The sequence below is a fragment of the Pleurodeles waltl genome, chromosome 6 (assembly GCF_031143425.1).
Source record: "Pleurodeles waltl isolate 20211129_DDA chromosome 6, aPleWal1.hap1.20221129, whole genome shotgun sequence".
Taxonomy (NCBI): domain Eukaryota; kingdom Metazoa; phylum Chordata; class Amphibia; order Caudata; family Salamandridae; genus Pleurodeles; species Pleurodeles waltl.
Genome location: NC_090445.1, coordinates 1,593,677,039 through 1,593,703,625, shown reverse-complemented (window position 1 = coordinate 1,593,703,625; position 26,587 = coordinate 1,593,677,039). Strand labels below are relative to the sequence as shown.

Here is a 26,587-nt window from a genome sequence, read left to right as displayed (position 1 = left end):
AAAGGTATCTAATATCGATGATTGGGCTGGTCTCCAAAAGAGCTGAGCAAAATGCTTCTACTTAATAATGCTTTAACTACAGTAATTGATATTCATTAGAAGAACCTACACCAGCCATGGCTTCTTTGATGCTCTGATGTAGAAAACTATTCCCACCAAGGCCACGAAGACATAACTCCCATCCCCCAAACCCTTCTGAGATTAGACTGACAAATCAGCATAGCAAGTATTTTGGTGGTGGTGTGCCTGATCCCCCTTGGAATAGGAACATTAACAGCAGTACACTTAACAATGCTAGAAAATGTTTGTGGGAAAGGTTCTAATCCAGACGGTCTGTTCTAAACGACTGGTTGCAAAAGGTGGTAGCAAATTGCACACCCAATTTTTGCATTTTTTGCAATTTTGTGATGTGGCCTATGTACTAATAGGTTGCATCACAAAACGTCTGGTCACAGAGGGTCGCAGAATGATCTGCCTAATAAATATTAATTAGTCATATCAATATTTGTGAGCCAATGACACTGAGATAGTGGCTTGCAATGAACAGTAGAAAATCCTCCCTGTCTTTACATTCCCGAACAAGAAACATTATTTTTAAGTATCCATGTTCCTTAAAAGAACTGGTGCTGCTTAAAAAATATCCAGCTAGGGAACACAAATGATGAAGCAGGCATTGGTCGTGCTGACCACTACCTACTTCCCCTGACTGCCCCCAAAGAACGATTCCCAAAGGGTAGGCCACCTAATGGGGACAACTTCACCTTTGCAAATCTCTCACCACGTTATTTGAGGAGAGAGTAACTGCTACAATGATTTCCCACTACAATTGCAGCAAAGAACCAATGATATATAGCATGCAAAATATCACACTAAATGCACCTCCTTAATTATGATTCGGAATAGGTTGCTAAACACATTTTGTAAGTGAGAAATGCCTTTCAACGTGCAAAATTGTTTTCGTAATACCCAAAAGCTGTATGTCTATTTCAAAAGACGTGAATCACTGGGTTTGTGAGCACAACATGGCTTACACACCTGTGCTTGGTTTTCAGTTTCACAGAACATTCACCCTGCTTTTCGGGAGTCTTGCTTACAGCTTGTTCGAACCAGATTGCACTGATAGTTATACCAGGGATGGATAATGTTCGCCCACAAGGTCTGACACCGGGGCACAGTTTCATTAAATCTAACATGAATTCATTTGCCTGACAATTCATGTAAATAGCAATTCTTCAAATAGTCAGTAGATAACCTGAAAATCTAGCACTCTTCAAGCTGTTGTAACCCTAAGCTGGAAATTTGTGCTCCAGTCAAGCCACTTACCTGCTCGTTGGACCAGCAAATACTAAGAAGAAGACAGTGCCACATTACCTAATCAGGGGAAAACTGTGTAGAGGATCATCTAATGGGGGAAAACATTTGTGGGGTCAACAGATGACTGCATAGCTGTCCCTAGCCCACCCCCTTTATTGAGAGGGGAAGTGCATGTGATTCTGCTGAAGGATTGTGTATAATAACACACTGATCATAAGAGTCATGCAGGGGAACCTTGTGTTCAAGATATTTCCTGTTAGGAACCTAGTTTGTGGGATATAGTTCAATAACACCAACTGTGGAGCTCCACCACTTGTCAGGTGAAAATAGAAAAGCTTACTTAGGGAAGATTTGACTTCTATCTAAGGGGAAAATGTGTAGGCATGCCATATTCAATTGGAAGAATTGTAAAGGCCTAGCAGAACTGCTAGATTAAGTGTCAGAATGATGACTTCAGGGCATGGTGCAAAAATCAAAAGGGGCCCTTTTTTAACTGGCAGCAGTGATAGTCCCTTCTATCTCTTTCTCTCTCTCTCTCTCTCTTTCCCCTCTTTTGGAGGCTCCTTGCCTGGGCACCCTACCTGTCCACCGGACCTGAGCATCACATGTAACCTTTGGCCGCTATCAATTGATCAGCTTTCTTTTAAACCACAGATTATCAAACTCGTGCTGACCTGCTTTCCCTGTCGCAGAAGGAGTTATTTAATCCAGACTGATGTATGACAGGCATCCTGTATTGGATACCCAACTACCTTACAGGCCATCTGCAGGTGATCGGGAATGAAGTAATTCGACTCCTGAGTCTGACCTATTAGGAATCTGTTCATTTTCATCTAGCAAACGACAGTGCTCCCTTATTGCCAAAAGTCTGCAGTTGCAGTCTTTGTCTGTGTTATTGTGCCATTCTTAGCATCCTGCCACACTTTTGTCAAACACATTTCTCTTTTTACAGCCCAACATGTGCCCTCCAATCTACCTCATCATGTCCAAAGAATCAGGGGCGTAGCTTCCACCCCACCCCACCCAATAAGTGTATTTTCTGGTAAATAGTTGGGTGTGCTTTCAGTCGGGTATTGTGAGATATCACTTGGAATCTCACTCCTCAAAATATTGTGTTTTCTCTTTTAGTAGCCCTACCAATCCACATTCCTCTCCCTTTCTACTGCCCCTTGGTCACCTCTCATGCACCCTGCTTGTTGTATAATATATTTAAACATTATATGCCAGACTGATTGTCGGAAAATCTGAAGCTCACACCCCCCAATCTTTCTGACCAAGTTACACCCCTGCAAAGAATACTCTGCAAGACGCAAGACTTGCATCATAGATTGCTAATTTTCTTTTCTAGCATCCAGACTTTGTTAAAGTCTTTCTAGCTAGACTAATTAATTTATTTTTCAGAAAAAAAGTAACATGTTGCTTTTTTCTTGAGCCTTTTTCGCTATATATTTGCACTTGGGTCCTGCTGAGTAGTGTGCTGTGATGCCTCCTTTGGTCGATTTTGTGCTCTATAAATTCACATAACACTGCATTACAATGCCTGATGGAAGTGTTAATGCTGAGATGCAAGGGGAAACAGGTGCAGGAGTTTTGATCCAAGGCCCTTTCTAACTTAAATCGGATTGTTATTGTCCTCAATTGACCTTTGCAGTGGTTGCTGGGCCTGGCGAGAGATGCGCTGTGAAGTGAGTGATGGTCTTTTTGAAACTCACACGCTGCTCTCCTATGTTTCTTGCCGCGTATGCATGTGTCTACATTCGGCCGCAAAAATGATATTTACAGATCACAACATGACAATACAGTCAGCTTGCGCTTTACATGCTACCACAATTGGAGCAGACAAGCTGGAATGGCCATGTTTAAAAAGCAATAAAGGAAACTACTTAGCTGTATGACATCTTCTTATCTTAATCAGCGCATGCATCGAGTAAGTAAGCCAGTGTTATCAAGTAGGGTGACATTTCTGACAGCATCAAAGTGACATTAGAGCATCAAGCTATCTCTTGTATCTCCAGTGGTGCAATGTGTTGCATAAGAAAGTCTTGGCAGCACATAACCTTCCTGCTTTACTTCCTGTAGTCAGATGTATAAGTGTGCAGCACACTGCCCAGTAATCACCCGTGCCCCAGGAGACACAGAGCCCTACAGCCACAGGAGACCCAAAGTCACAGACAGTGTGAAACCTTGAAGACCATCATGTCTGTGATGTGGATAAGTCTTGGACTGCTCTTCACAGGCCTGCTTCAGGTGCAGGCTATGGAGATTCCAGTGATGGCCAACTTTGACACTGAGAAGGTGACAGTCATAACTCTGTTAATCTGCTGCACAGAAATCATGAGGCCTGTGAGGAATAATGGCGGTACACAGTATTTACTCTTTAATGTGCAACCTCCAATGCATGTTTAATCGAAATTGCATCACTATGATATTCTAGTGCAGCAATTTAGAACTTTATCTGCAGGGCAAAGCAACCCCACCCTCAGTCACCTTCAATAGTCTACTGTGAGATCTAATACATGTTTCCAATGATTACCACGTTGAGGATGTCAAGTCTAACCTGCACAAAACTTTAAAAAAGCTTCATCTAATTAGGGTCCTTCTAGGCAAGTTCCATGCTGATCCATCAAGTAGGGCCCAAGAAAAAGCAGGGGCTCCAACATTACCATCTGCCATCTTAATTCCCAGACAAAGTTTTGCTCTTTGACGCAGTAAATGCAAACAAATAGAATTCCACCAAATTGTGAACAAAGGTAGAACAAAGGTAGAACTTTATTCAAGGAAATTGCCTTTTTTCTTTTCGTGTAAATCTGTTTAGTAGTTTTTGGGAAATTAGTGCTTTAAGAAGAGCTCAGGATGTTCATGAATGGGTTTAATTTTAGAAGTAGGTAGAGTACATTTGCACATTTAAGGATCTGTGGATATCCCTGGAGCCAAGAATTCAAAAGATAATCCAAGGTTAAAGACCAAATGAGTGGACTCGTTTGGGAAGTCATGAAAAAGTTATGAAAGGGCACATCAGAGGTCAGGGCAAGCACACGCTGACCAAAGACAATGTGCGCTAGATAATTATCTTTATTAGTTATTTATTTATTGCAGAAAATGATAAATGCAGAATCACAAATTGCTGATACTCAGGTGATTTTCTTCATAGTACATATTAAATTGTATATTAAATCAAAACAATATTCTACTTCTCTGCCTACAGATGTTCCGTTTCAGAGACTAAAAGAAGTTTTAACACCTAATCAAAGAGATCTCAAATCAAAAGGAAAATAAAAGAATAGAAACACTCCTGCTCTCATGGATTAAACTTTTTACAGAGAAAAACAACTGGGCCATTAATCCCCCCAGTCCTTTATAAACAAATTTAGATTAACAAAAAATCCATGGCAGCGCTACAATGTCTTATTTACAATACAGGACCTCACTTTCACTTAAGAAGTACTTATAAGTATTTTGGGGAAATCAATTACATCTTTTAGTTTTGCACGTACAGAGGAAAATAGCATAGGATAAACTGTACATGCAGATGCAGAGAGTTTAACATGCAGTTTATTGCCATTGTTTAAGGAAGGGGATATTACAATTCTTGCATCTGCATAAATACTATGTATTGCAAGATTGAGTGTTGTTATTGCACAAAAAGCATTGGTATGACTATCCATATTTCACAAGGAGCTATAAAATATGGAACAAATGTAACCATTTACCAAGAAAAATGGATCTCATCAACATAATGACGGCACTAAACCACTTTTCGGAGCTTTATCATTGTCGTGTCTAGTAGGATTGTGGATCACGGATAATAACATTATTTGGCAAAGTTATTAAATTATGTGTCAAAAATGCAGCTTATGTGGATTTATCTCTGCCAGTATTGTTTTCATCCATTCCAGTTAGAAACCTAGAGCCTGATTCATTAACTTACGCTTTTGAGCAATTTACACTTTTGAGTAAGTTTGCCACGTTGTGGGCATTCACAAAACTATACTCTAAATTAATTTCAAATGTGAAACATACATGCCTCCACCACATTGAAGGGCCTTGGGGTATTAACAAAATGCAGATTTTATTCACAAAAGTAACAAACTTGTGAGTAATTTAGATGGGTAAATTACTTTTACGCTTTTGAGTAACTCTACTACTTTTGACTACTTACTAAATCAGAGTGTAGAATTACTCAAAAGTGTAAGAGTAAAGAATATGATGTGTATAGACTACATGATGGGAATTTGGGACCATATTATCACAGTTAACCATTACGTACCCTTTCCTTTTCTGCACCTGCCCCCCTCACTCACTTTTCCTCTCTCTATGTGTACACAATACAGTGACAGTGTTAGTCCCTTTAAACATATCGTTAGGTCTACTTTTCAATAACCTGGATGACATTTTGACAAATCTGCAGGGAACTCTAGAAATGCAATCCTTTTCTGATTCGGGTTCTGCATGGCAAATTTTGAGCAGATGCATCAACGTGGGATCATTTAAAGGTACTGTGAAAAAGGCAGATGTTTCTGGTGCTATTTTATTGAGCCAGTGCTCAGAGTGCTGCCAGTTCAGAATACTGCCATGCCCTTGGTTTGAAGCAATTTTCCTGCTTGTTTTATGGACACTGGTAGAGGTGGTTCTCATCCACCAGCTTTAGCATATCTTCATTCTGTAGTCATTTATTGTCCCTTCCCGTCTAGTTTCTAGGGCAGTGGTATGCTGTTGCAGTGGCATCAGACTGTCCACAATTTGTTCAGATGAAGACAATGATGAAGATGCCTATCACCATTTTCAGATTACTTGATGACGGGGACCTATATGCTGCCACAGGCGTCCCTGGGTAAGTGTTGGCTAAAGCACTGAACAGAGCTAGTAGCATATTGACAAGAAAGTGAGCTATGGGTATGAACTATACATGGGATAGGACGGTGATTTAGTTTAAAGCTTATTTTATTTTGGTTTAAGGCGTGTGCATACATGTCAAAATTAATTTTGCCCTACATGTGTTGGTGGACATTTCTGGGACCCGTTTTTACTCTGATACTTGAATAGTGATTTAACCTTTTGCCCTGAATACAGATTCAGAATTGTTAGGTTCATTTTCCGGTTTTTACATTTCTTATACCTGACCATATCCAATCTGCCTTTATGCTTAGCAGTAAACTACTGCTCCCCTCCACCTAAATGTTAACTACTTCACCATTTCATTGGAGACATGCAGGGTCCTTGTGATACAAAAGCAAAACAACCTGATATAGAAATCTGAGCTGGAAGTTTGTTTGCCTTGCAGGAAACAGTGTAGAAAGTGTTCTTAAGACACAATCAGATCAGCCTAGCAGCTCTCTTATGACAAATGTCTAGTTACCTTGACAAATGGTTACAATTCTACACTCTCCATCATCTTCAGACCTACAAAACAGCACACAAATCTCTGCATTCTACACTAACCCATCTACTCACTCACATTTACCACATGTGCTGCTTCCAGTCAACATCATCAGTGCAGAACTCTACCCTGCAGTCATCAGTTTTTTTAATTTTTATGGATAAAAAAAGAACAATCAAAGTATTTGAATAGACATTCCTTATTTTTCAAATTAATTGTTTGAAAACTAGATTTTACGTAATGGTGTTTTGCAAACATGGCATCTTCACGGTTATGCCTTTAGCAACTGATATATTGGTAGACACAAGAGCCAGGAAGACAGTGATTACAAGGCTCAATGAAGAGTTTAGATCAAAACATGAAAATAAAGTATTGTCTTTACCTTTAGATTACAGACTCAGTTGTATTGATCATTCCCTAGTGTTCCGTTATTGTGTGGGTCCCAATCTTAGAAAAATGCTTTCAGGAGAAATACTTCCGCCACACTCACCTGCTGAAGGGGTTAGCCCTAGTTGTTGGGCTCGCTCATTTTTTAACATAAGCAAATTTGGTAACATGTTGTTTTGATCTGATGCTAGTGAGCAGCACCGATACTCTGAATATGGTTGCAACACCACTGGGGTATAGGGACAAGACAAAATTATGTCTAAGGCGTTTCCCATGATGTGAACAGGCTCAGAAGAAACATGGTTCAGGATAGTTATGGTGAATGAATTGTTCATGTCTTGTGAATTGACCCTCTTTAGGATAGTCGCTCAAAACATTACTATCTCTTTCTCTCAATAACATCACCTGGGATGACAGGCCATATAAGGATTTCTCAAAAATGTAACATAGGACTGACAGAGCAGGATTCACAGTATAGTGCAGTGAGTGTTTAGAAATAGCTACTCTCTCGATCACAGTAAAAGCAGAGAGTATTGAAGTAGATATTTTAATTGAGTTATGCACGAGAAGAGAAACACCACCTCCAAAGGCTGAAGAATGGTGGGAATGTCTTATGTGAAAGCCAGTGGCTAGTGCTATGTCGGTAGGAGAGTCTGCCAGGTATGAGAAAAGGAAATGCAACTGATACTTTAATGAAAGTTACCTTCACAAAAGGAAAATAGGCTTTGCCATATCTGTTTTTTTTGTTAGTGAGAATGCAGCGGGATTCAGTTAGAATAAAGTGAGCCTGCAATAGGATATGGATAAGACTACAATAACTGGCAGCATTTGCACCACACCATCCGGGTGCGAATGTGTGTGGATGGGCTGGCCTTTGGCACGGTGGCCCCAGCATTTAATTTGTAAAAATTATAAGTGGCAGGGCCCTAGTCAGGAGACCGCTTCCACTTGCACCACCCGTTGCTGCTATCAGTGCTGCAACTTACCGTAACAACACAACTAATAACCACCATGCTCCTAAAACTGTGACAGTTCTGATAATTCCAGGTGCCCAAAGCTAAAAGAATGGCTCTGGCAACAGGTATTAGACAGTCATAGTGTAGGTTTAAATATGTAACAAATGTTATTGTGGTGGTCTCTAAATGAAACAAAAAGCTGCGCAATGTGGCAGACTATCATAAGTGCTGGTGCTGACAATTAAGTGCTGGTGCCGAGCACCGGAAACCACTGGCTCAAATCAAGGACTAAGTGGCAGCATGCCCGCTGTGAGCATCGGCTGTGCAACTGTGGTGGCAGGACTTTTAAGAAAGCCTTGTAAGTGATGGCCCAAGTCAGCTGATCCACCTCCAGTATAAAAAAGAAAGGCAAAGAACTATGACAGAGGTGGGGCTACTAATAAATCAGACCAGGGCCAAGATGAACCCTTCATCGACTTCTGCGACAAGTATTTGGAAACAAAAACATAACTAATGAACAGTAAAAATATAAACTGACAAGAACAAAACAAACTAAAATAACAGTGTGCAAAGCATGAGCTAATTGAAATATGAAATTAAAACAATGAAGGAGGCAAGCAGGAACTTGTCCCAACACATAAGACAGCATAACATTGTATTAAAGGAAATGTAAAATGGCCCACGTTAAACTCCTCTGAAAGAGGTTGGCACCCTGTCCTAATAGTGCATTTAGTAGACTCTTCTTGGTGTCAGTGCTAATTAGATAACTGACCTCTGGTGCAAGAAAGAAAGAAAAAAAAAGAAGGCTGTTTACCTACAATGTGATTTCCGCTGAAGGTATAAGCTTAAAAGTGTGTGTGTTGTCTACAGTTCTCTGAGACCCAGTCAGACATTACAAGGTACGCTGGAGGGGCACACATATAGAAAGACAGAGAGAGTTCCACATACATCCTTCCTTCTCACATCTCCCACATAACTGATTCCCATTTTCCAAGTGCCCAAAATGGTCTCCGCCCAAAAACATTTTGAAAGTTCCTTATTCAAACATATCTCACCTCCCTTTTCACTGCTCGCTGATCTCCTGTAAAAACCACATGCACATGCTCTGGGATTGTCTCAATATTGTTGTCAAAATATTTTTTGACTTAAATATTGTGTTCTAAATAGGCCTGGGAGAAATGCTAATAACAAAGGTGAAGTTCATGAAGCTTCTGTTATAAGAAATTAATGCCATTTCTCAAAATTACTCATTACAAGACATTTTTTTACCTGAGCATGTATCCCTCATTCTCAAATCTAGTGAAATACCAGCTAGAGACTGGCTCATAGACAAAGTGTCTCTCCAAGAAAGATTTTCTAGACAAAAGATTCTCCTGTCGGTATCTACGGTGCTTAATTTGAGCCAGTGGTTTCTGGTCCTCAGCACCAGCACTTAATTGTCAACACAGGCACTTATGACAGTCTGCCACATGCTGGTGCTGTTTGTCTGCTTTCAATATGAACACAACAATAGTTGTTGATTCATTCAATATACATTGAAAGTGATTAATACCAGCTGCACAGTTCATTCATATACCTTTCTGGGCCTGGAATAGTCCTAATTGTCACACTTGTAGGATTGTGATGGTTATTAGTTGTGTTGCCACTGTTATTTGCAGCAAAGGTAGAAGCAATGGGTTGTGAAACTTGCAGAGGCCTCCTGACGAGGACCCTGCACTCATTTTTTACAAATTAAGCACTGGACATTTTATAAGACTTGTAAAAGTGATGCGAGATACCAACCAATCACATTTCAAAACAAAAGCCCAATTTAATGATTGTTTTCATGGGATTTAACAAAATCTTGTGAGAAAACATTATGTAACATTGCTCAGCCCTCATCCTAAATATTGTTTGGATCCTGAGGGGTGAAGATTTTCTATTTTCAACTTCAGTAGGCTGGTATTTTTGCAAAGGTATTTAGGACACACCATTTATGCCAGACCATAGTCTGACAGTCATTTTGTGGTCCCATAACATCCGGCAAAAAACTGTCATTTAAAAAAAAAAAATAGAATGATCAGTGTTCACATAACATACTATTCCACAATACGATAAACCCACTGCAGCTCCATAGTCAGGAGCATGTCTTTAATCTCTCACCTCGCGCATCACAGTCAATTTACTCCAATTCTCATCCTTCTTGACCTCTTTATGATCTTCAATAACGAATCGCAATGCTATGCTTGCAACTCCTTCCATCTTAGCAATTGTCGGCTTGTGTTTGCATACCATCTCACATAAAGCGATTCTCAATTTCTTGCATACATCAATACAAGAAGTCTAGTGGCATCAACTTTGGTATATAGGCTTACAAAGATCTGAGGGTACAAGTATAGCAAAATGTAAAGGAGACTGATAAAATAAACATACCATGTGGACTTTCATATGTCAATTGGCAATTTATAAAGGTGAAAAGAAAGACAAAGAGATGTATCCATGCGTGTCAGTAGTAACTTATGTGCTTGCAATCAAAAATTATGGTAAACTTGAAAACACTTCTACCACTCCAGAGCAACTCCCACTATCAACAGAAACTCAAACCTTAACCATAGATAAAACCTATTCCATCTGACAATGACAAAGAATCATTAACGAGTTGGTGTCATTAGCGGACTATGCAATTGTCGGATGCGTCTCAGGAAACCTACCAAGGACCCTAAAATGAAGCAAAGAACTGATGACAAAAAGCTTGCTACTGTGAATAGTGTTGAACTCATCATGTATTTCAAACAGTTCCCCAAAATACTGCAGCAAACTTTTTAGTGCGGGTGTCAGCCACTGGCCGACGCCCACACTCCCTCCCTGGTGCGGGTCACGACCAGTGGCCGACACCAGGAAGGGTATTAATAAATCCTCAGGTGCGTCGCACCAGAGGATTTTTTATTTTTTTTTCTTACCCCGAGAGACACAGAAGCTTCTGTGTCTCCCCCCCACCCCCCACCCGCCCCTTTGTGACGTCAGCGGCGCCGCTTCCTGCTTCGATGGGGAAAACGGGCTTCCCCACGTTCGGGAAGGCCTCGTAAGAAAGGGGAAAGTCTCCCCTTTCTTACGAGGCCTTCCTGAAAGTGTTTCCTGGCCCCCCCTCGCAGCACAGCTGAAATCTTCCGTGTCTCCCCCCCACCCGCCCCTTTGTGACGTCAGCGCGCCCCAGCCTTGCGGCCGCTTCCTGCTTCGATGGGTAAAACGGCCTTCCCCACGTTCGGGAAGGCCTAGTAAGAAAGGGGAGAGTCTCCCCTTTCTTACGAGGCCTTCTGAAACAGTTTCCTGGCTGTTCTGCGATCGGGGTCCAGGAAACACCACTAGACGCCAGGGATTTCACTTGGGGGGGTCGGCCCCCTCAGAAAACAGGCCACCACCCCCCCCACCAAATCCCCCCCCCCCCCCCCCGGGGCATATAAAAAATTTTTTTTAAAAAGGTAGGTGCCCCCTGGGGGGGATGGGGGGTTGGCGCGATCGCCAGGGGAAATTTTATTTAAAAAAAATGAATAAAATAAAATAAAAATACAGGGGGTTGCCCGTGGGCAGGGTGACCCCCTGTGGGGGCAATATTTTTTTTAGATGATGTAGGGTTTCCCTGGGGGCCATTTTGGCCTCCAAGGAACCATACAACAACTAAAAAAAAATAGAACTGTATATAGATCTATATATATATATATAGATATATCTATGTAGATATATCTATGTACATGAATATATCTATAGATATATCTATGTAGATATATATATATATAGATAGATCTATATATATCAATCAATCAAAGAGATTTATAAAGCGCGCTACTCACCCGTGAGGGTCTCAAGGCGCTGGGGCGGGGGGAGCGAAAGGGGCTGGGAGGTTCACTGTTCGAAAAGCCAGGTTTTGAGGCCCTTCCTGAAAAGAAGTAGGTTTTGGGTCTTGCGAAGGTGGGTTGGGAGGGCGTTCCAGGTTTTGGGTGTAAGGTAGGAGAAGGATCTGCCCCCGGTGGTGGTGTGTTTGATGCGGGGCACAAAGGTGATAGAGAGGTCAGCTGAGCGGAGGTTTCGTGTAGGGGTGTGGAAGGTGACTCTCGTTGAGGTAGGCAGGGAGTGTTGTGGAGTGATTTGTGTGCAAGGATGAGGATCTTGAAGGTGATCCTTTTGTCAATGGGGAGCCAGTGGAGGGATTTGAGGTGTGGAGAGATGTGTTTGTGTCCGGGGAGGTCGAGGATGAGTCGTGCTGCTGAGTTCTGGATGCGCGTAGTTTGCCCTTGAGTTTTAGAGTGGTGCCGGCGTAGAGGGCGTTTCCGTAATCAAGTCTGCTGCTGATGAGTGCGTGAGTGACAGTTTTTCTGGTCTCTGTGGGGATCCATTTGAATGTCTTTTTCAGTATACGGAGTGTGTTGAAGCATGAGGAGGTGAGAGCGTTTATTTGTTGGGTCATCGAGAGGGAGGAGTCTAGGATGATGCCGAGGTTGCGTGCGTGGTTGGTGGGGGTGGGTGCAGGGCCTAGCGTGGTGGGCCACCATGAGGGGTCCCAGGTGTTTTTGTGTGGGCCAAAGAGGATTATTTCGGTTTTGCTTGAGTTGAGTTTCAGGTGGTTGGCTGTCATATATATATCACTTTTGTCAATATGTGTGTGGTTTCCCTGGGGGGAAAAGGGTCAGACTTGTTTAGTGGCAGTTTTAGTGCAATAAAGAAGCGCAAAAGGTTTATATGCCTACTGCAAAGAGCAAATCTGTATTTTATGTAAATAGCTGAGTACATTAGTAAAGTCAGCCATTACCTGCGCTATAATACCAATGAAATGTATGTGCGGGGTGGAGGGCGGCTATGGAGAGATGAAGGGCACTTTTGCTGGGTGGTAATGAGGGAATCCTACGAGGAGGGAGTGGGAGCACCAATAATGATTGTTGGACTGGGCGCAGGAGGTGCTAAAGACTGTGACGAATGGTATGTGACAAGGTGTTTTTTGAGTGTCTTGAAAGAACGTGCTGATTGAGGGAAAAAGCGCAGGTAAGGTGGCCTCTACTGTTGCACGTATCTCACACACACCATCGATTTTGTGACTGTCTACGTAGGCTAGTGTTTTAGAGCAACAGTTTAGCCAATAGCAGAGATGGCATCTTGATGGATGACTGCTGCCTGCACTCGGGTTATAGAGGACCGCTCTGACATAGGATCAGAGACTGAGACATCAGATACTGAGACAGCATCTGAGGGATAGGACAATGGCGCAGACTCTGGGAGTGATTTTTCAGTCGGAGGAGTCCCATTCGATAACTCCTCTTCCAGTACATTATGAGGGAGGTGATGAGGACAGTCCTGCTGTCCCTTCGCAAGCTGTGCAACTGGGTAATAGTGGGTTAGCCCAACCCAGAGAGCAGCTGAATGCGGTGGCAAGCAGAGAGAGAGAGAGTGCTCTCTTGGGAGCTCCCCAATTTAGTTCAGCCCCAAATTCCACCACCCAAATCGTATTGTGGAGACATCAAAATTATCTATGGCAAAACAATCTGGTTTTGTAATGCAGGCACCTGTGTTTTTGGTCCTGGATTCGGCGGCCATATAGAGAAACACACTAAACCCAAACATTTCTGGAAACTAGACATTCGGGGGAGTCCACAGAGGTATGACTTGTGTGGATTCCCCAAGGTTTTCTTACCCAGAATACCCTGAAAAGCTGAAATGTTGAATAAAAACTCTATTTTTCTCGCATTTCTGTCACACAAACTACAGGAATATGCTGGGATCCACAAAATTCCTACCACCCAGTGACTCCTCACCTGTCCTGATAAAAACACTACCCCTCTTGAGTGCCTACACCTAGTGCCAGCGTCAGGAATGGATCACCCCAGGGTCAACAGCTGCCTCATGTAAGGACCAACATTGACCGTTGTGTGATCTATTCCTGTCGCGGGCACCAGGCTTACCCACACAAGTGAGGTATCATATTTATCGGGAGACTTGGGGGAACGCTGGGTGGAAGGACATTTGTGGCTCCTCTCAGATTCCAGAACTTTCTGTCACCGAAATGTGAGGAAAACGTGTTAATTTAGCCACATTTTGAGGTTTGCAAAAGATTCTGGGTAACAGAACCTGGTCAGAGCCCCACAAGTCACCTCATCTTGGATTCCCCTGGGTTTCTAGTTTTCAAAAATGCGCTGGTTTGCTAGGTTTCCCCAGGTGCCGGCTGAGCTAGAGGCCAAAATCCAGAGGTAGGCACTGTTTTCTAAGAAAAAATTTGATGTGTCCACGTTGTGTTTTGGGGCATTTCTTGTCGCGGGCGCTAGGCCTACCCACACAAGTGAGGTATCATTTTTATCGGGAGACTTGGGGGAACGCTGGGTGGAAGGAAATTTGTGGCTCCTCTCAGATTCCAGAACTTTCTGTCACCGAAATGTGAGGAAAACTTGTTTTTTTAGCCACTTTTTGAGTTTTGCAAAGGATTCTGGGTAACAGAACCTGGTCAGTGCCCCACAAGTCACCCCATCTTGGATTCCCCTAGGTCTCTAGTTTTCAAAAATGCACAGGTTTGGTAGGTTTCCCTATGTGCCCGGCTGAGCTAGAGGCCAAAATCTACAGGTAGGCACTTTGCAAAAAACAGTTCTGTATTCTGTCAAAAAATGTGATGTGTCCACGTTGTGTTTTGGGGCATTTCCTGTCGCGGGCGCTAGGCCTACCCACACAAGTGAGGTATCATTTTTATCGGGAGACTTGGGTGGAACGCTGGGTGGAAGGAAATTTGTGGCTCCTCTCAGATTCCAGAACTTTATGTCACCGAATTATGAGGAAAACTTGTTTTTTTAGCCACTTTTTGAGGTTTGCAAAGGATTATGGGTAACAGAACCTGGTCAGAGCCCCACAAGTCACCCCATCTAGGATTCCCTTAGGTCTCTAGTTTTCAAAAATGCATAGGGTTGGTAGGTTTCCCTATGTGCCGGCTGAGCTAGAGGCCAAAATCTACAGGTAGGCACTTTGGAAAAAACAGCTCTGTTTTCTGTCAAAAAATGGGATGTGTCCACGTTGTGTTTTGGGGCATTTCCTGTTGCGGGCACTAGGCCTACCCACACAAGTGAGGTATCATTTTTATCGGGAGACTCGGGGGAACACTGGGTGGAAGAAAATTTGTGGCTCCTCTCAGATTCCAGAACTTTCTGTCACCGAAATGTGAGGAAAACTTGATTTTCTTTAGCCACTTTTTGAGGTTTGCAAAGGATTCTGGGTAACAGAACCTGGTCAGAGCCCCACAAGTCACCCCATCTTGGATTCCCCTAGGTCTCTAGTTTTCAAAAATGCATAGGGTTGGTAGGTTTCCCTAGGTGCCGGCTGAGCTAGAGGCCAAAATCCACAGCTAGGCACAGCTCTGTTTTCTGTCAAAAAAATGGGATGTGTCCACGTTGTGTTTGGGGCATTTCCTGTTGCGTCGCTAGGCCTACCCACACAAGTGAGGTATCATTTTTATCGGGAGACTTCGGGGAACATAGAATAGCAAAACAAGTGTTATTGCCCCTTATCTTTCTCTACATTTTTTCCTTCCAAATATAAGAGAGTGTGTAAAAAAGACGTCTATTTGAGAAATGCCCTGCAATTCACATGCTAGTATGGGCACCCCGGAATTCAGAGATGTGCAAATAACCACTACTCCTCAAAACCTTATCTTGAGCCCATTTTGGAAATGCAAAGGTTTTCTTGATACCTATTTTTCACTCTTCATATTTCAGCAAATGAATTGCTGTATACCCAGTATAGAATGAAAACCAACTGCAGGGTGCAGCTTATTTATTGGCTCTGGGTACCTAGGGTTCTTGATGAACCTACAAGCCCTTTATATCCCAGCAACCAGAAGAGTCCAGCAGACAAAACGGTATATTGCTTTTGGAAATCTGACATCGCAGGAAAAAGTTACAGAGTAAAACATAAAGAAAAATGGCTGTTGTTTTCAGCTCAATTTCAATATTTTTTTAATTCAGCTGTTATTTTCTGTAGGAAAACCTTGTAGGATCTACACAAATGACCCCTTGCTGAATTCAGAATTTTGTCTAGTTTTCAGAAATGTTTAGCATTCCTGGATCCAGCATTGGTTTCACACCCATTCCTGTCACTAACTGGAAGGAGGCTGAAAGCACCAAAAATAGTAAAAATAGGGTATGTCCCAGTAAAATGCCAAATTTGTGTTGAAAAATGTGGTTTTCTGATTCAAGTCTGCCCGTTCCTGAAAGGTGGGAAGATAGTGATTTCAGCACCAGAAACACTTTGTTGATGGCATTTTCAGGGAAAAAACCACAAGCCTTATTCAGCAGCCCTTTTTTCCCATTTTTTTGGAAAAAACGAGATTTTCACTGTATTTTGGCTATTTTCTTGGTCTCCTCCAGGGGAAACCACAAACTCTGGGTACCATTAGAATCCCTAGGATGTTGGAAAAAAAGGACGCAAATTTGGCATGGTTAGCTTATGTGGACAAAAAGTTATGAAGGCCTAAGCGCGAACTACCCCAAATAGCCAAAAAAGGGCTCAGCACTGGGGGGGGAAAATGCCCAGCAGCTAAGGGGTTAAGGACCACATGTACGAAGCATTTTGCACGTCGCAAACAGCGAATCGGCCCGATTGTGATGCGCAAAATTCAGTTCGGGATGTACAGACCCATTTTTGCGATTCAGAAAACTATTTACCGAATTGCAAAAAGGGGTTTTGACGCAATTAGGAAGAGGTATTCCCTTCCTAATTGCAAGTCGCAGTCCCACGTATGCTTGCTTTGTGACTGCAAATGCGGTCGCAAAACAATCTCAGTTAGCACCAGTTTCCCTGTGGGCCCCCTTCCCCTCTGTGAATGGCAGCAAAAATATTTTTTTTAGAGCACGCCGTGGTCCTATGTTCCACTGCCTGTTCTGAAAAAATGAAAAGTAAACTTTTCTTTTTTTGTTTTTGAAATGCATTTAATTTTGCCTTCAAGGAAAACGAGCTGCATTAAAAAAAAAAACTGCTTTATTTAAAAGTAGTCACAGACATGGTGGTCTGCTGTCTGCAGCAGGCCACCATCCCTGTGAGGGTGGCCATTCTCAATGGGGTTGCAAATTGGGATCTCCCTCATGAATATTCATGAGGTAGGTCATTTGCAAACCCATTGGGAATCGAAAGCAATGTCATGGACACAGTTGTACATCAGGTTTTGTGACTCGCAAATTGCGAGTCGCAAAACCTGAAGTTCGTACATGTCGCCCTAAATCCCCACACGGGAATTTCTAGGTGAACACTCCCTTTTTCTCTCCTGTGCAATATTTACCAGGCAAGTAGACATGGTGATCAGCCTAATGTTCAGAATGCAGCCCATTCCAGAGTTTTATCCATGGAATGGTACGTTTGTCCTCTTGGATTTGGACAGTCCTACCTATCTTATGAATCTGTGTTATGTTAGTGTCTTTCTTGCTTTGGGATTTTTTTGTTGTAAATATTTGTACTTTTCTTCTGCACTGAAGGCCGATGGCTGAAGAAGTGTTTTAAATGAAACTTGTACGTAGAGCTTTTTAGCAAGTATCATTTTCCAGAAGCATTACAAGTGCATACACCCTTTCAAGTTTCTGTATACTTGGTTCACCAAGTCTTCTAAATGATACGATTTAAAGTACTTCCGAACCTGCCCAGGTGTTGTCTGCGATACATGAAACATCTATGTCAATTGGAAATAGTGAGTTGGCCCAGATAAACCACATGCAGCGAGTATATGCACAAACAAGCATAAGCTCTAGGAAGAATGTGGCCACTATACTTTGCTATTAATAAGCATGGGTACTCTTAACCTCAGGTGCTCATGAGCAGATGCACAATTATTTTGTGGGATTTTTGAGACGGACATAAATATTTACTTAAATTAATGAGCACATGCACACATATCTACAGGTACTGATGGACCATGAACACGCTAATCCACTAAAGGTGGTGAGTAAGTGCTAATTTTCCCAATGTGATTAGTCAGCAAGTACACTAATACTTTTCAGGAGGACTGAGTAAGTGCATCAGGACCTGTGACCAGGTATATCTAGTATACTATTAACCACGGGGCACAATTGGCAAGTGCATACTTCTCCACTGTGACTATTGAGTACATGGAGATGTATTCACTGTATCATATTAGTTATCTCTAGTGAACCGGTGAGCACTCACGCGCTAAAACTAGCGACAAGGGGTCTGAGTATGAGTTTGGTGGTTACAAGACTGCCAGACTCGTGGTGGAGGTCAGGCTACTGTGGCTGTGGTGGTCTGACTGCCACACTATAAGTTTAGCACGTGTGCCAGGCAACAGATCGCTGTCTCCACCAGAACCCAAGATCCTGATGGGCTAACAACAGTCCAGGTTGCAATCAGCAAGGGTGGCTCAGAACTCAGTGCTGCCATGCTGATTACAACCTTTTTTTCTGCCAGCCTTTCAATGGCTGTTTCCCCACCATGAAAAGGCTGGCAGAGAACAGGTGCTGGGGGCCACAGGGGGGGCCCTTGCACTGCCCATGGCATGGGCAGTACAGAGCACCCCTGCCCAGCCCCCTGGGAATGAGTGGGCATTCCCAGGGTGCTGGTTGGCCCCCTCTGTCCTACGAGATAGCAATCAGCTCCTTTAAGGGAGCCGAGTGCTATCTTGTAGCACTGTTCCCACTGGTCTGGCCGTGGGAACGCTCCATTTAAAGGATTCTGCCGGTCAACCAGGTCACACCGTCAGAAATCTTGTAATAGGACGGGGGTGACGCCACCGCCATGGTGGTGGTGTCCTCCCCGTGAGTTTGGCAGTCCCATGTTGGGACATCCAAACTCATAATCAGGCCCAAGGTACCTACTTATTTATTCTTTAATTTGCAGAACAATATTTTGTTGAATAATATGCATGCTTATTTATGTCATTTTCCAGACCTTCAGGATGCATGACGATGGACATGGTCTACCATACAGTCAAACCTGGCCGTTACACTCAAAGTGGTAAATATCACTTGTAGGGTGTCTATTCTGAACTATGGGTGTGAGAAATGTGTGTAATTTCCTTTTGCAGAAATAGGCAACATTTTAGAAAAATTATATAAAACATTACACATAATCATGCATAATGTAAATCTGTCATTTAGAGCTAAATGTTAGCAAAAAAAAGGCATCTATGCTTAAATTTTTGAAATGAGGATGCATTTCGGACTAAAAAATTGTGCAGAAAATACAACTGCAATGAACAACAGCCACTCGCATTCTGGTTGCTTGAGTTGTTCCTGCACCATACTTTTGCCATGAACAGCAGCACAAATTTGCAATGTGGTGAAATTGTATACTTTTGGGAATTTTGTGTAAAACATAATGTAATTTGTTTTTAAAATGCAAATCGCGCAGTGTAATTTAAATTTCGTCCACACCAACTGCATACACTTTTGCATCCATCTGAATAGCCTGTTATTGGGGGTGGGGGATCAAACAGCATGGTCTCAAATTACTATGGAAACTTAAACATAACTGTGGCAGCCTGTGCTTCCCGATTCCCTGCATGAGTGAGCTAGTGCATGGAGTGATGTCAGTGTGTGGAATTTTCCACCAACCCCAGTTCCACCACAGGCTCTTAGTTAAAGCTTTGTAGACCTGTAAGCTTCTGCGGTGCCTCTGACTGTAACCTCATACAGGCTTGTCAGAAGCTTTTGAGCAGCCTGGATCATAAACATGCAGGCCCTGGCATACTGGTAGCATAAGCATGTTATTGTAAAAATAAAAAAAGTTGTCTTGGGACACATTTTGAGTCAACTTCAGCTTCTGGCACAATCTAATGGCAGCTGACATTGCCTGCTTTATCAAGAATCTATCAAATTAACAGACTAGGTTTTTGTAATACAAAATATGTTGAACAGGGACTGTGCAGAGCCCTGAAAAGAGCAGGTGGAGGCAAAAATAGCACCAGCTTCTCCCCCCGTGCCGGCACTGACCTAAACGTGAAGTAAGGTGAGGAAATCCATAACTGCCTCTGCGTAATTCGTAAAGTGGATTACAACAATACCACTATCTTTCTACAATCCTGTTATTGGATACATCATATCAACCCCCCTCCTTCTCTACCGCCACCCCCACCTGCATAGGGTCCTTTTTTAAGACGATAGCCCAAGTGTAGGGCCAGCTTGCTCCATTCCATAAATACGGCGCCCGACTGGCATTGTGAAATGACGCAGCCAGCGCAAAACTTTTTGCCACAAAACTGCGTTAGTACAAGTTTGTGGCAAAAAGTATAAATTTGGCCCATGGTTGTGCCAGTGACCCCTCGTGTCCAGTCCTTCAGATACTGCATTTAGTGCAATAACCATCAGTAAGTGGTTCATAACAGGAAGGGCTTTTATTAGTGTCATAACTTTATAAAGCCTTTTTTGTGCAGAGAGGTACAGGAAGGCAAGCTCAGGCATAGGATGACAGACATGTTTTTTCACCCCTATAGCCTTTGTACACGATGACCACAGAGCATTATAGTGTGAAAAGGGCTGCAGCTTCCATTTTAAAAAGTGAAATACAACTACTGATGATTCGAGTTACATTATTCGAATTCACTTTATTCTTAAAAGAGTGGCTTAATGCTGGGCATCCCAAGATTACATGTTTTATGAATTGATCATAAACAAGCATTTCAGATTGTTCGTTCGATTCCATAAGTAACGTTTGTCCACATGCACTAAGAACAGTTCATCTCAGGACCACCTTGGGTCTGTTTTCAGCTGAGGGCTGGTATATACTTTCCAACCCATTACTTCCACATATAAACTTTCTCCAGGTCAGCACCTAAAGCAGTTGCCAACCAGTAATTCAGAGGCCTGCTTAAGCCTTGCCTCTTCCATCCAGCACTGCCTCACTCATGCTCAGCTGAAATTAGTCAGAGCCAGCGGCTAATTAATACCTTTCCAGCATAAACTTTATCGGTGTCCTTCCAACAGCAATTTTTGTATAAAACAAGAAATTGTAAGATGCGCTTTTGGTTGTGATTGGTAATATATTTTCTACTTTTTCATTAAAATATACGGAGATTAATATAATTATAAAATAAGTTGAGTATATAATTGCTTGATGCCATTTTTGAACCTCAACACTATCCATGATTAACATAATGTTAGACTTCTAAAAATTCGCTGTCACCTCTCTAAATTATTTTTAGTTTCTGGTAGATAAATTATACTATTTTCAGCATGTTTAGCAAATCTGCAATTTTAATTCTGACATGCTAATTATTTTTTTTAACCTATTTTACAGATTTTTGTTTACCTTACAATTACTTTTTGTTTAATTTCATGAAATAAGTAACCATTTTCTCCGCACTTCTTACAGTTTGCCTTATTATTTTTAGATCCCGAGAAGAGTGACATCAGATTTGTTGAGGGGGACTCTGACGTTAGTCTCCTGGAGTACAGCCAAAGTGTCTCAGAAAGCGGTGATGCCTGCAAGATGGTGAGACTGTTTGGTACGTATGTTTGGAATCTTCTTAGGACAACACCCATGAACATTCACAGACCAATCAGACGGCTCTAAAGGCACACATAATGTAGACCAGACAAGATATAAAAACAAATGTCAAAGTTCATGTAGCCTGTAGGCATGTCTGATGTCAACCCCAGACTTTGTACTAGAAAGATATCCTTTCAGTACCAAACACTATGCTTAGTCATAGTTTAACACTTTTTCTATTTTGAGTTTGTGCTCTATGGTGCATCACACATGCACAGTTGGAAAGCGTTTGAGGAAAGTAAATTTTTCTGAAACTTTCTGCCTGCTTCGTGGAGGCATTCATTTTTGCTGTAAAGTCCGGTTTTGGTGGATAGGGCTTTAAGTCCAAATTCACGGGTGGTTGCATTTCTCATTATTATCCTTCACATAGTTCATGGAGATTCCCCCTTTACTTTCATCAATGCCACAGCGTAGTACTTTGAGCTGGTACTTTCAGGTATAGCAAGTGCATACATTGTTGTAGTTTTTAATTGCAGGTAACTTTCCATTTACAAGGGAAAGGTGTGCCAAGTTACATTTGAATACAAAATGGTGAAAATCTGGTATTGGCAATCTTAACAGCATCATAAACATAGTGATTTTCAAGGGTAAGTCAAATCATACAGAACTTTATGACCTTTAAGTATTTTTACGGTTTTGCTAGTAATATGAAGAGGTCATAAGAATTTTTTTTTACATCTTGCTCTTTGGTGTTTCTCCTCTCTTGATCAAATATGCACACCTTGTAGGGATCCTATCTCACCATACCAGCATCCATACCTTTATCTGTTGTTTTGACCAATATCTTACTCTTTCAAAGAAATTCTTACTTTTGCCAGCTATATTTTTAAGAACCACTCGCTAATCTGGTTGTCACGTTTTCCCACAATCACATTGTTACTTCTGTTCTATTCCCACCTCTTTGTTGGGTGATCCAGTATTCAGCCTTTGTCCTCACTTAGGTCAAAGCATTTTTTCGATATTAATTTCAACAGTATTAAATACACCCATTCCTTCTCAGCGCTATCTTACTTCCTACCCCATATGCCTTCACTGCTGTGAACACAGTTACTACCACACTATAATTCATCACCCTCTTATTATAAACATTTAAAATAAATACTTTTTATAAAAATACAGCATTTCTTCATTTTGCTACAACCCAACTAAAGAAAGAAGCAATCCTAATGATGTCTTTTGACTTCTAAAAAAAATCAAAGTAACCATTTTTTGGGTACAAGGCTTTAAACAAGGGCACAGGAGCTACCAGAAGTTTGCCAGCTGTAGCTTTCGGACATGGAGCTCAACCTCATAAATAATGCAAAGGATCTGGTACTTAGTGGTGCAACATTCTCCAAGGCACAGGAGTTAGCACTGCTGAGTTGTAGATCCTTGAAATGGCAAAAAGCCCAATCAATAACAAAGCTCCACGTCCAGTAATACACACAGCCATGGCACAGTCAGTCACACAGCCAGAGAAAAAATGATATTGTAACACTTACTATACTTGTTAGTCACTGAGAAAAGTAGCTTTCATTGCAGAAGAGGTAAAACCCCCACCTTAAACAATTTCCTCTTACACAAGATTAAGGCTTTTCTAAGGTAATTCTAGGCTGTATATTTAATTTGCTTGTAAACATTCAAGCTCTCCAAATATATGCAAACAATCAACTGTACTCGGCATATGAATTATGCCTCAGTTGTTTGTTGCTATTTGTTGTTGTATGCTGTCATCTCACAGCTGCTTCTTAACACTTTTAAATGTTTTAACATACAACAATGAAGGGTAGAGGTCAGAGGGCATGCGTTGTAGGTTACATTTCCTCTCAGTTCCATTGCATATCCCTTAGTCTTGAATTTCCATCATACCTAATTCTTCAGTCCCTTCATTCAACAGTTACTTCTCTGGCAGAGAACTATTATCTGTCTTTCCCCTCTAAATTCTGGGCCCTACGCACAGACTTTCACTTTACAATTTTCAAATGTAATCAAATGTTAAAGCTTAGATCAAACTCTACAATCTCCATAATTTCAAACTTGTCAAGCATTCATGAAATCTAACGAAATCCAAAGGGAGCATGCACATAAATTAGATTTCCTTGGAACACCCACACCAATGTATATGCAAGTGAATTTTCCATTTGGTAGAAATTCTACTTCGAATATGCATATCAGAAAGTGTATTTTAAGTGTTTTAAATGTCCTTGCTTGACTTAAGAATGCATATACTCCTGCATTTTGCAGTAGTAGTTTTGTGTTCTTTAGCAGGGTGGGACACTACCCACAATGTCTCTTTATTACAGTTATTCACCCACCCCTCCTGAAGGCTGCCTTGTTACCATCTACATCAACATATAAAAACATACATGTTTATAGACAAAATACTATTAACAAAAAAGTCCAGAAAAATAATGTGGCAAATCACCACAGTACTCCAATCTGCCTGTGTTATTTATGCTCAAAGTGGCTGTAAAGCAGTTTCGTAAGGCACAGTCCACATGGTAATGAGGTAGTTTGAACCACAGTTGGAAAAATATTCTTCCTTCAAAATCATTTGTTGCAGTTCATTCCCTTTTAATGTGTACTATTCATTTATTCTAACCAAAACTCCTCAAAATGTAAGTCGACGTGTTTCGGCCATTCAAATTAATGGCCTCATCAGGACACGGTAAGATAAAGATACAGTAGTATCTGTCTGCGGACTAACCCTGGGGGTTCTTTTTTAAATAGTGTGTATATATATATATATATATATATATACAGCTTCAAGATACTGTCCCATTTAATCAGGCACCTTAATTTCCGCTGCAAAAGGGCTCTCAAACCTCTGTATTATCCCACTATCAAAGCAAACGTCTTCTATGCAGCAAAGCAGGCTGGGGGACACAGTCCCACCCCAGCCGTGGTGATCTGGCCCCAGGAAAAGATGCAGACAGGTCTCCTTTGGAGAGCCCTTTTGTTCCAACTACCTCAGCACTATGTGGGCTGTGCTTTACGAAACTGCTTTACAGCCACTTTGTGTATAAATAATGCAGAAAGATTGGAGTGCGGGTGTGATTCCACTATATAGTTTTTTCTGGACTTTTCTTATCAATAGTATTTTGTCGATATACATATATATTTTTATATGTTGATGTATACTTTGTATTATATCCCTTATACGTTGATGTATAATTTGCATTGTACTTTGTATGTGTAATTGTTTATAGATTGAAGGGTAGGACTGTGTGAGATAACAATAAACTGTGTAAAGAATTCTAGATAAAAATAATGATCAGTTTCCAGTGATCAATTTAGGATCTCACTGATGTAATAAATTACATATATCTTTCCATATTGTATGCCATTTCATATGAAATGCGGTTTATAGCCCAGGCTCAGTGGGGTTACAGGGACTTTCCCTGGTAAGGTGAGGTTGTTACCATCTAAGACAAGTAAACTGGTGTTAAAATATGTGATAACTGGACCTTTTGGGACTGAATCCCATTCTCACTGTTTGTTTTGTCTTCATGATTTGTGCGTGCAGCCAGGAAGCCAGAGATCCCTGCTGAAGCCGTACCACACTTCAAGATGCTGATAGCGGCAGTCGGGCTCGCAATAGGGGATGCCACACACCTGCCAAGAGACAGTAAGCACAATGCATGCCGGTCGTTTCATTACGGCCATTGCATGATTCAAAGGAAAATGCCATACAATCAAGAAAGATGGCTCTTTGAAGGCCAACACAACCCCTCATTCTTTTGAGGATGGTGAATTGGGCACTCTATTCATTATTATGCCTCGACATAGCAACTATAGGAAAAATGTTATTAAAATACAGGTTTAAAGCACTGAAGCCAATTACTATATACAACAATCGGACACTTGCGGTTAGGGAAACATAACAAGAAGATAAATGGATAAAGTGCAATCACTTATCATATAAATGATGCGGCGCACTGCACTACAAATGCATTTTATCTTACATATTCTTTTAAATCACTAGACGCCAGGTGAGCAGCTTTAAGTAAATAGTCCGACAAAGACAACAAAATGCCTCTTCAAAAGTTCAATTTTTTTTTTTCTGATCTTTATTTTCTGCTGTGTTTATTTTCTGCTGCGTAGGGAGATTTCAGATCACAAGTATATTCAATACAACAGTTAGAGAAGCTTCCATTTGCCACAAATCAGTTTTACTCCATACATGGATCCAAGATATCTGTCAACAGTATAACAAAATGAGAACTCCACATCAGAGATCACCCCACATTCTGCCATGGAAAACATAGAGTGTGACGGTCCGGTAACAGAGAATACGTGGATGGGATGGCCAAGGGAAGGGACAGAGCAAGAAAGAGAATGTCAGTTCTGTCAGACTTAAGGCACAGTTAACTGACCTGCAAGCACTCTTATCAGTGGTGTAGTTTCAGTGGGGGTGGTTTATTGCTTCTCACATGATGAATTTTAACAGCATGAATGTCAGGTAAACGTGAAGCTCACACCTCTCACTGTCAGTCTTATGGCACAGCTAGATGCCCACCAGGCAGCATTAAGGAACAGCTAGATGACTTCCAAGCAAACTGAATGCACAGCAAGATGTGATTCTGGTACGCTTAAGAGACAGCTAGCTGTCTTCTAAGCAATGTTAAAACACAGCTAGCTGTGTACCAGGCAGCATCAGCTTTAAAGCTCAAGTAGCTGGCCTCCAGGCATCTCTAATACACAGCTGATTGTCTTCCAGACAGCCTAAGGTACAGCCAACTTACCGCCAGTCCACCTTAAGACACAGCTAGCTGTCCTTCATGCAATCTTTAGGCATAGCTACCTATTCTCCAGGTATAATAAAGCGCAGGTACCTCTCTTTCAGGCAGCACTGGACAGTTCTATCACCAATGTCTCAGCCAAGATCAAGATCTTGAAATTGTCTCCATATACATGACTCTTCAGACCACTTCCTTACAGCAACTAGGCGGCCAATCGTTATTTACATATATGTAGTATATTGGTGTGAGAACCAACCTCTGTGAAACCCATGACCCAGGGTTTTTTTTTGCAGTAAATGGCTACTGAGTTTAATCATGCAAGGTCTCCAAGTAAAAAGATG

The 26,587-nt window shown here is 41.6% G+C and overlaps 1 protein-coding gene across 1 annotated transcript in view; it reads left to right on the top strand.

Annotated features, from left to right (window-relative positions):
- Window positions 1–3,445: 3,445 nt before the first annotated feature.
- The window catches only part of LOC138302177 (olfactory protein-like), a 38,170-nt gene continuing 15,028 nt past the window's right edge, over window positions 3,446–26,587 (top strand). The window contains exons 1-5 of the mRNA XM_069242526.1: window positions 3,446–3,609; window positions 6,006–6,145; window positions 18,926–18,993; window positions 21,368–21,481; window positions 25,031–25,132. Of these exons, the coding sequence (XP_069098627.1) occupies window positions 3,511–3,609; window positions 6,006–6,145; window positions 18,926–18,993; window positions 21,368–21,481; window positions 25,031–25,132 (523 nt within the window). The 5' untranslated portion in view covers window positions 3,446–3,510. The remainder of the gene's footprint in view (window positions 3,610–6,005; window positions 6,146–18,925; window positions 18,994–21,367; window positions 21,482–25,030; window positions 25,133–26,587) is intronic.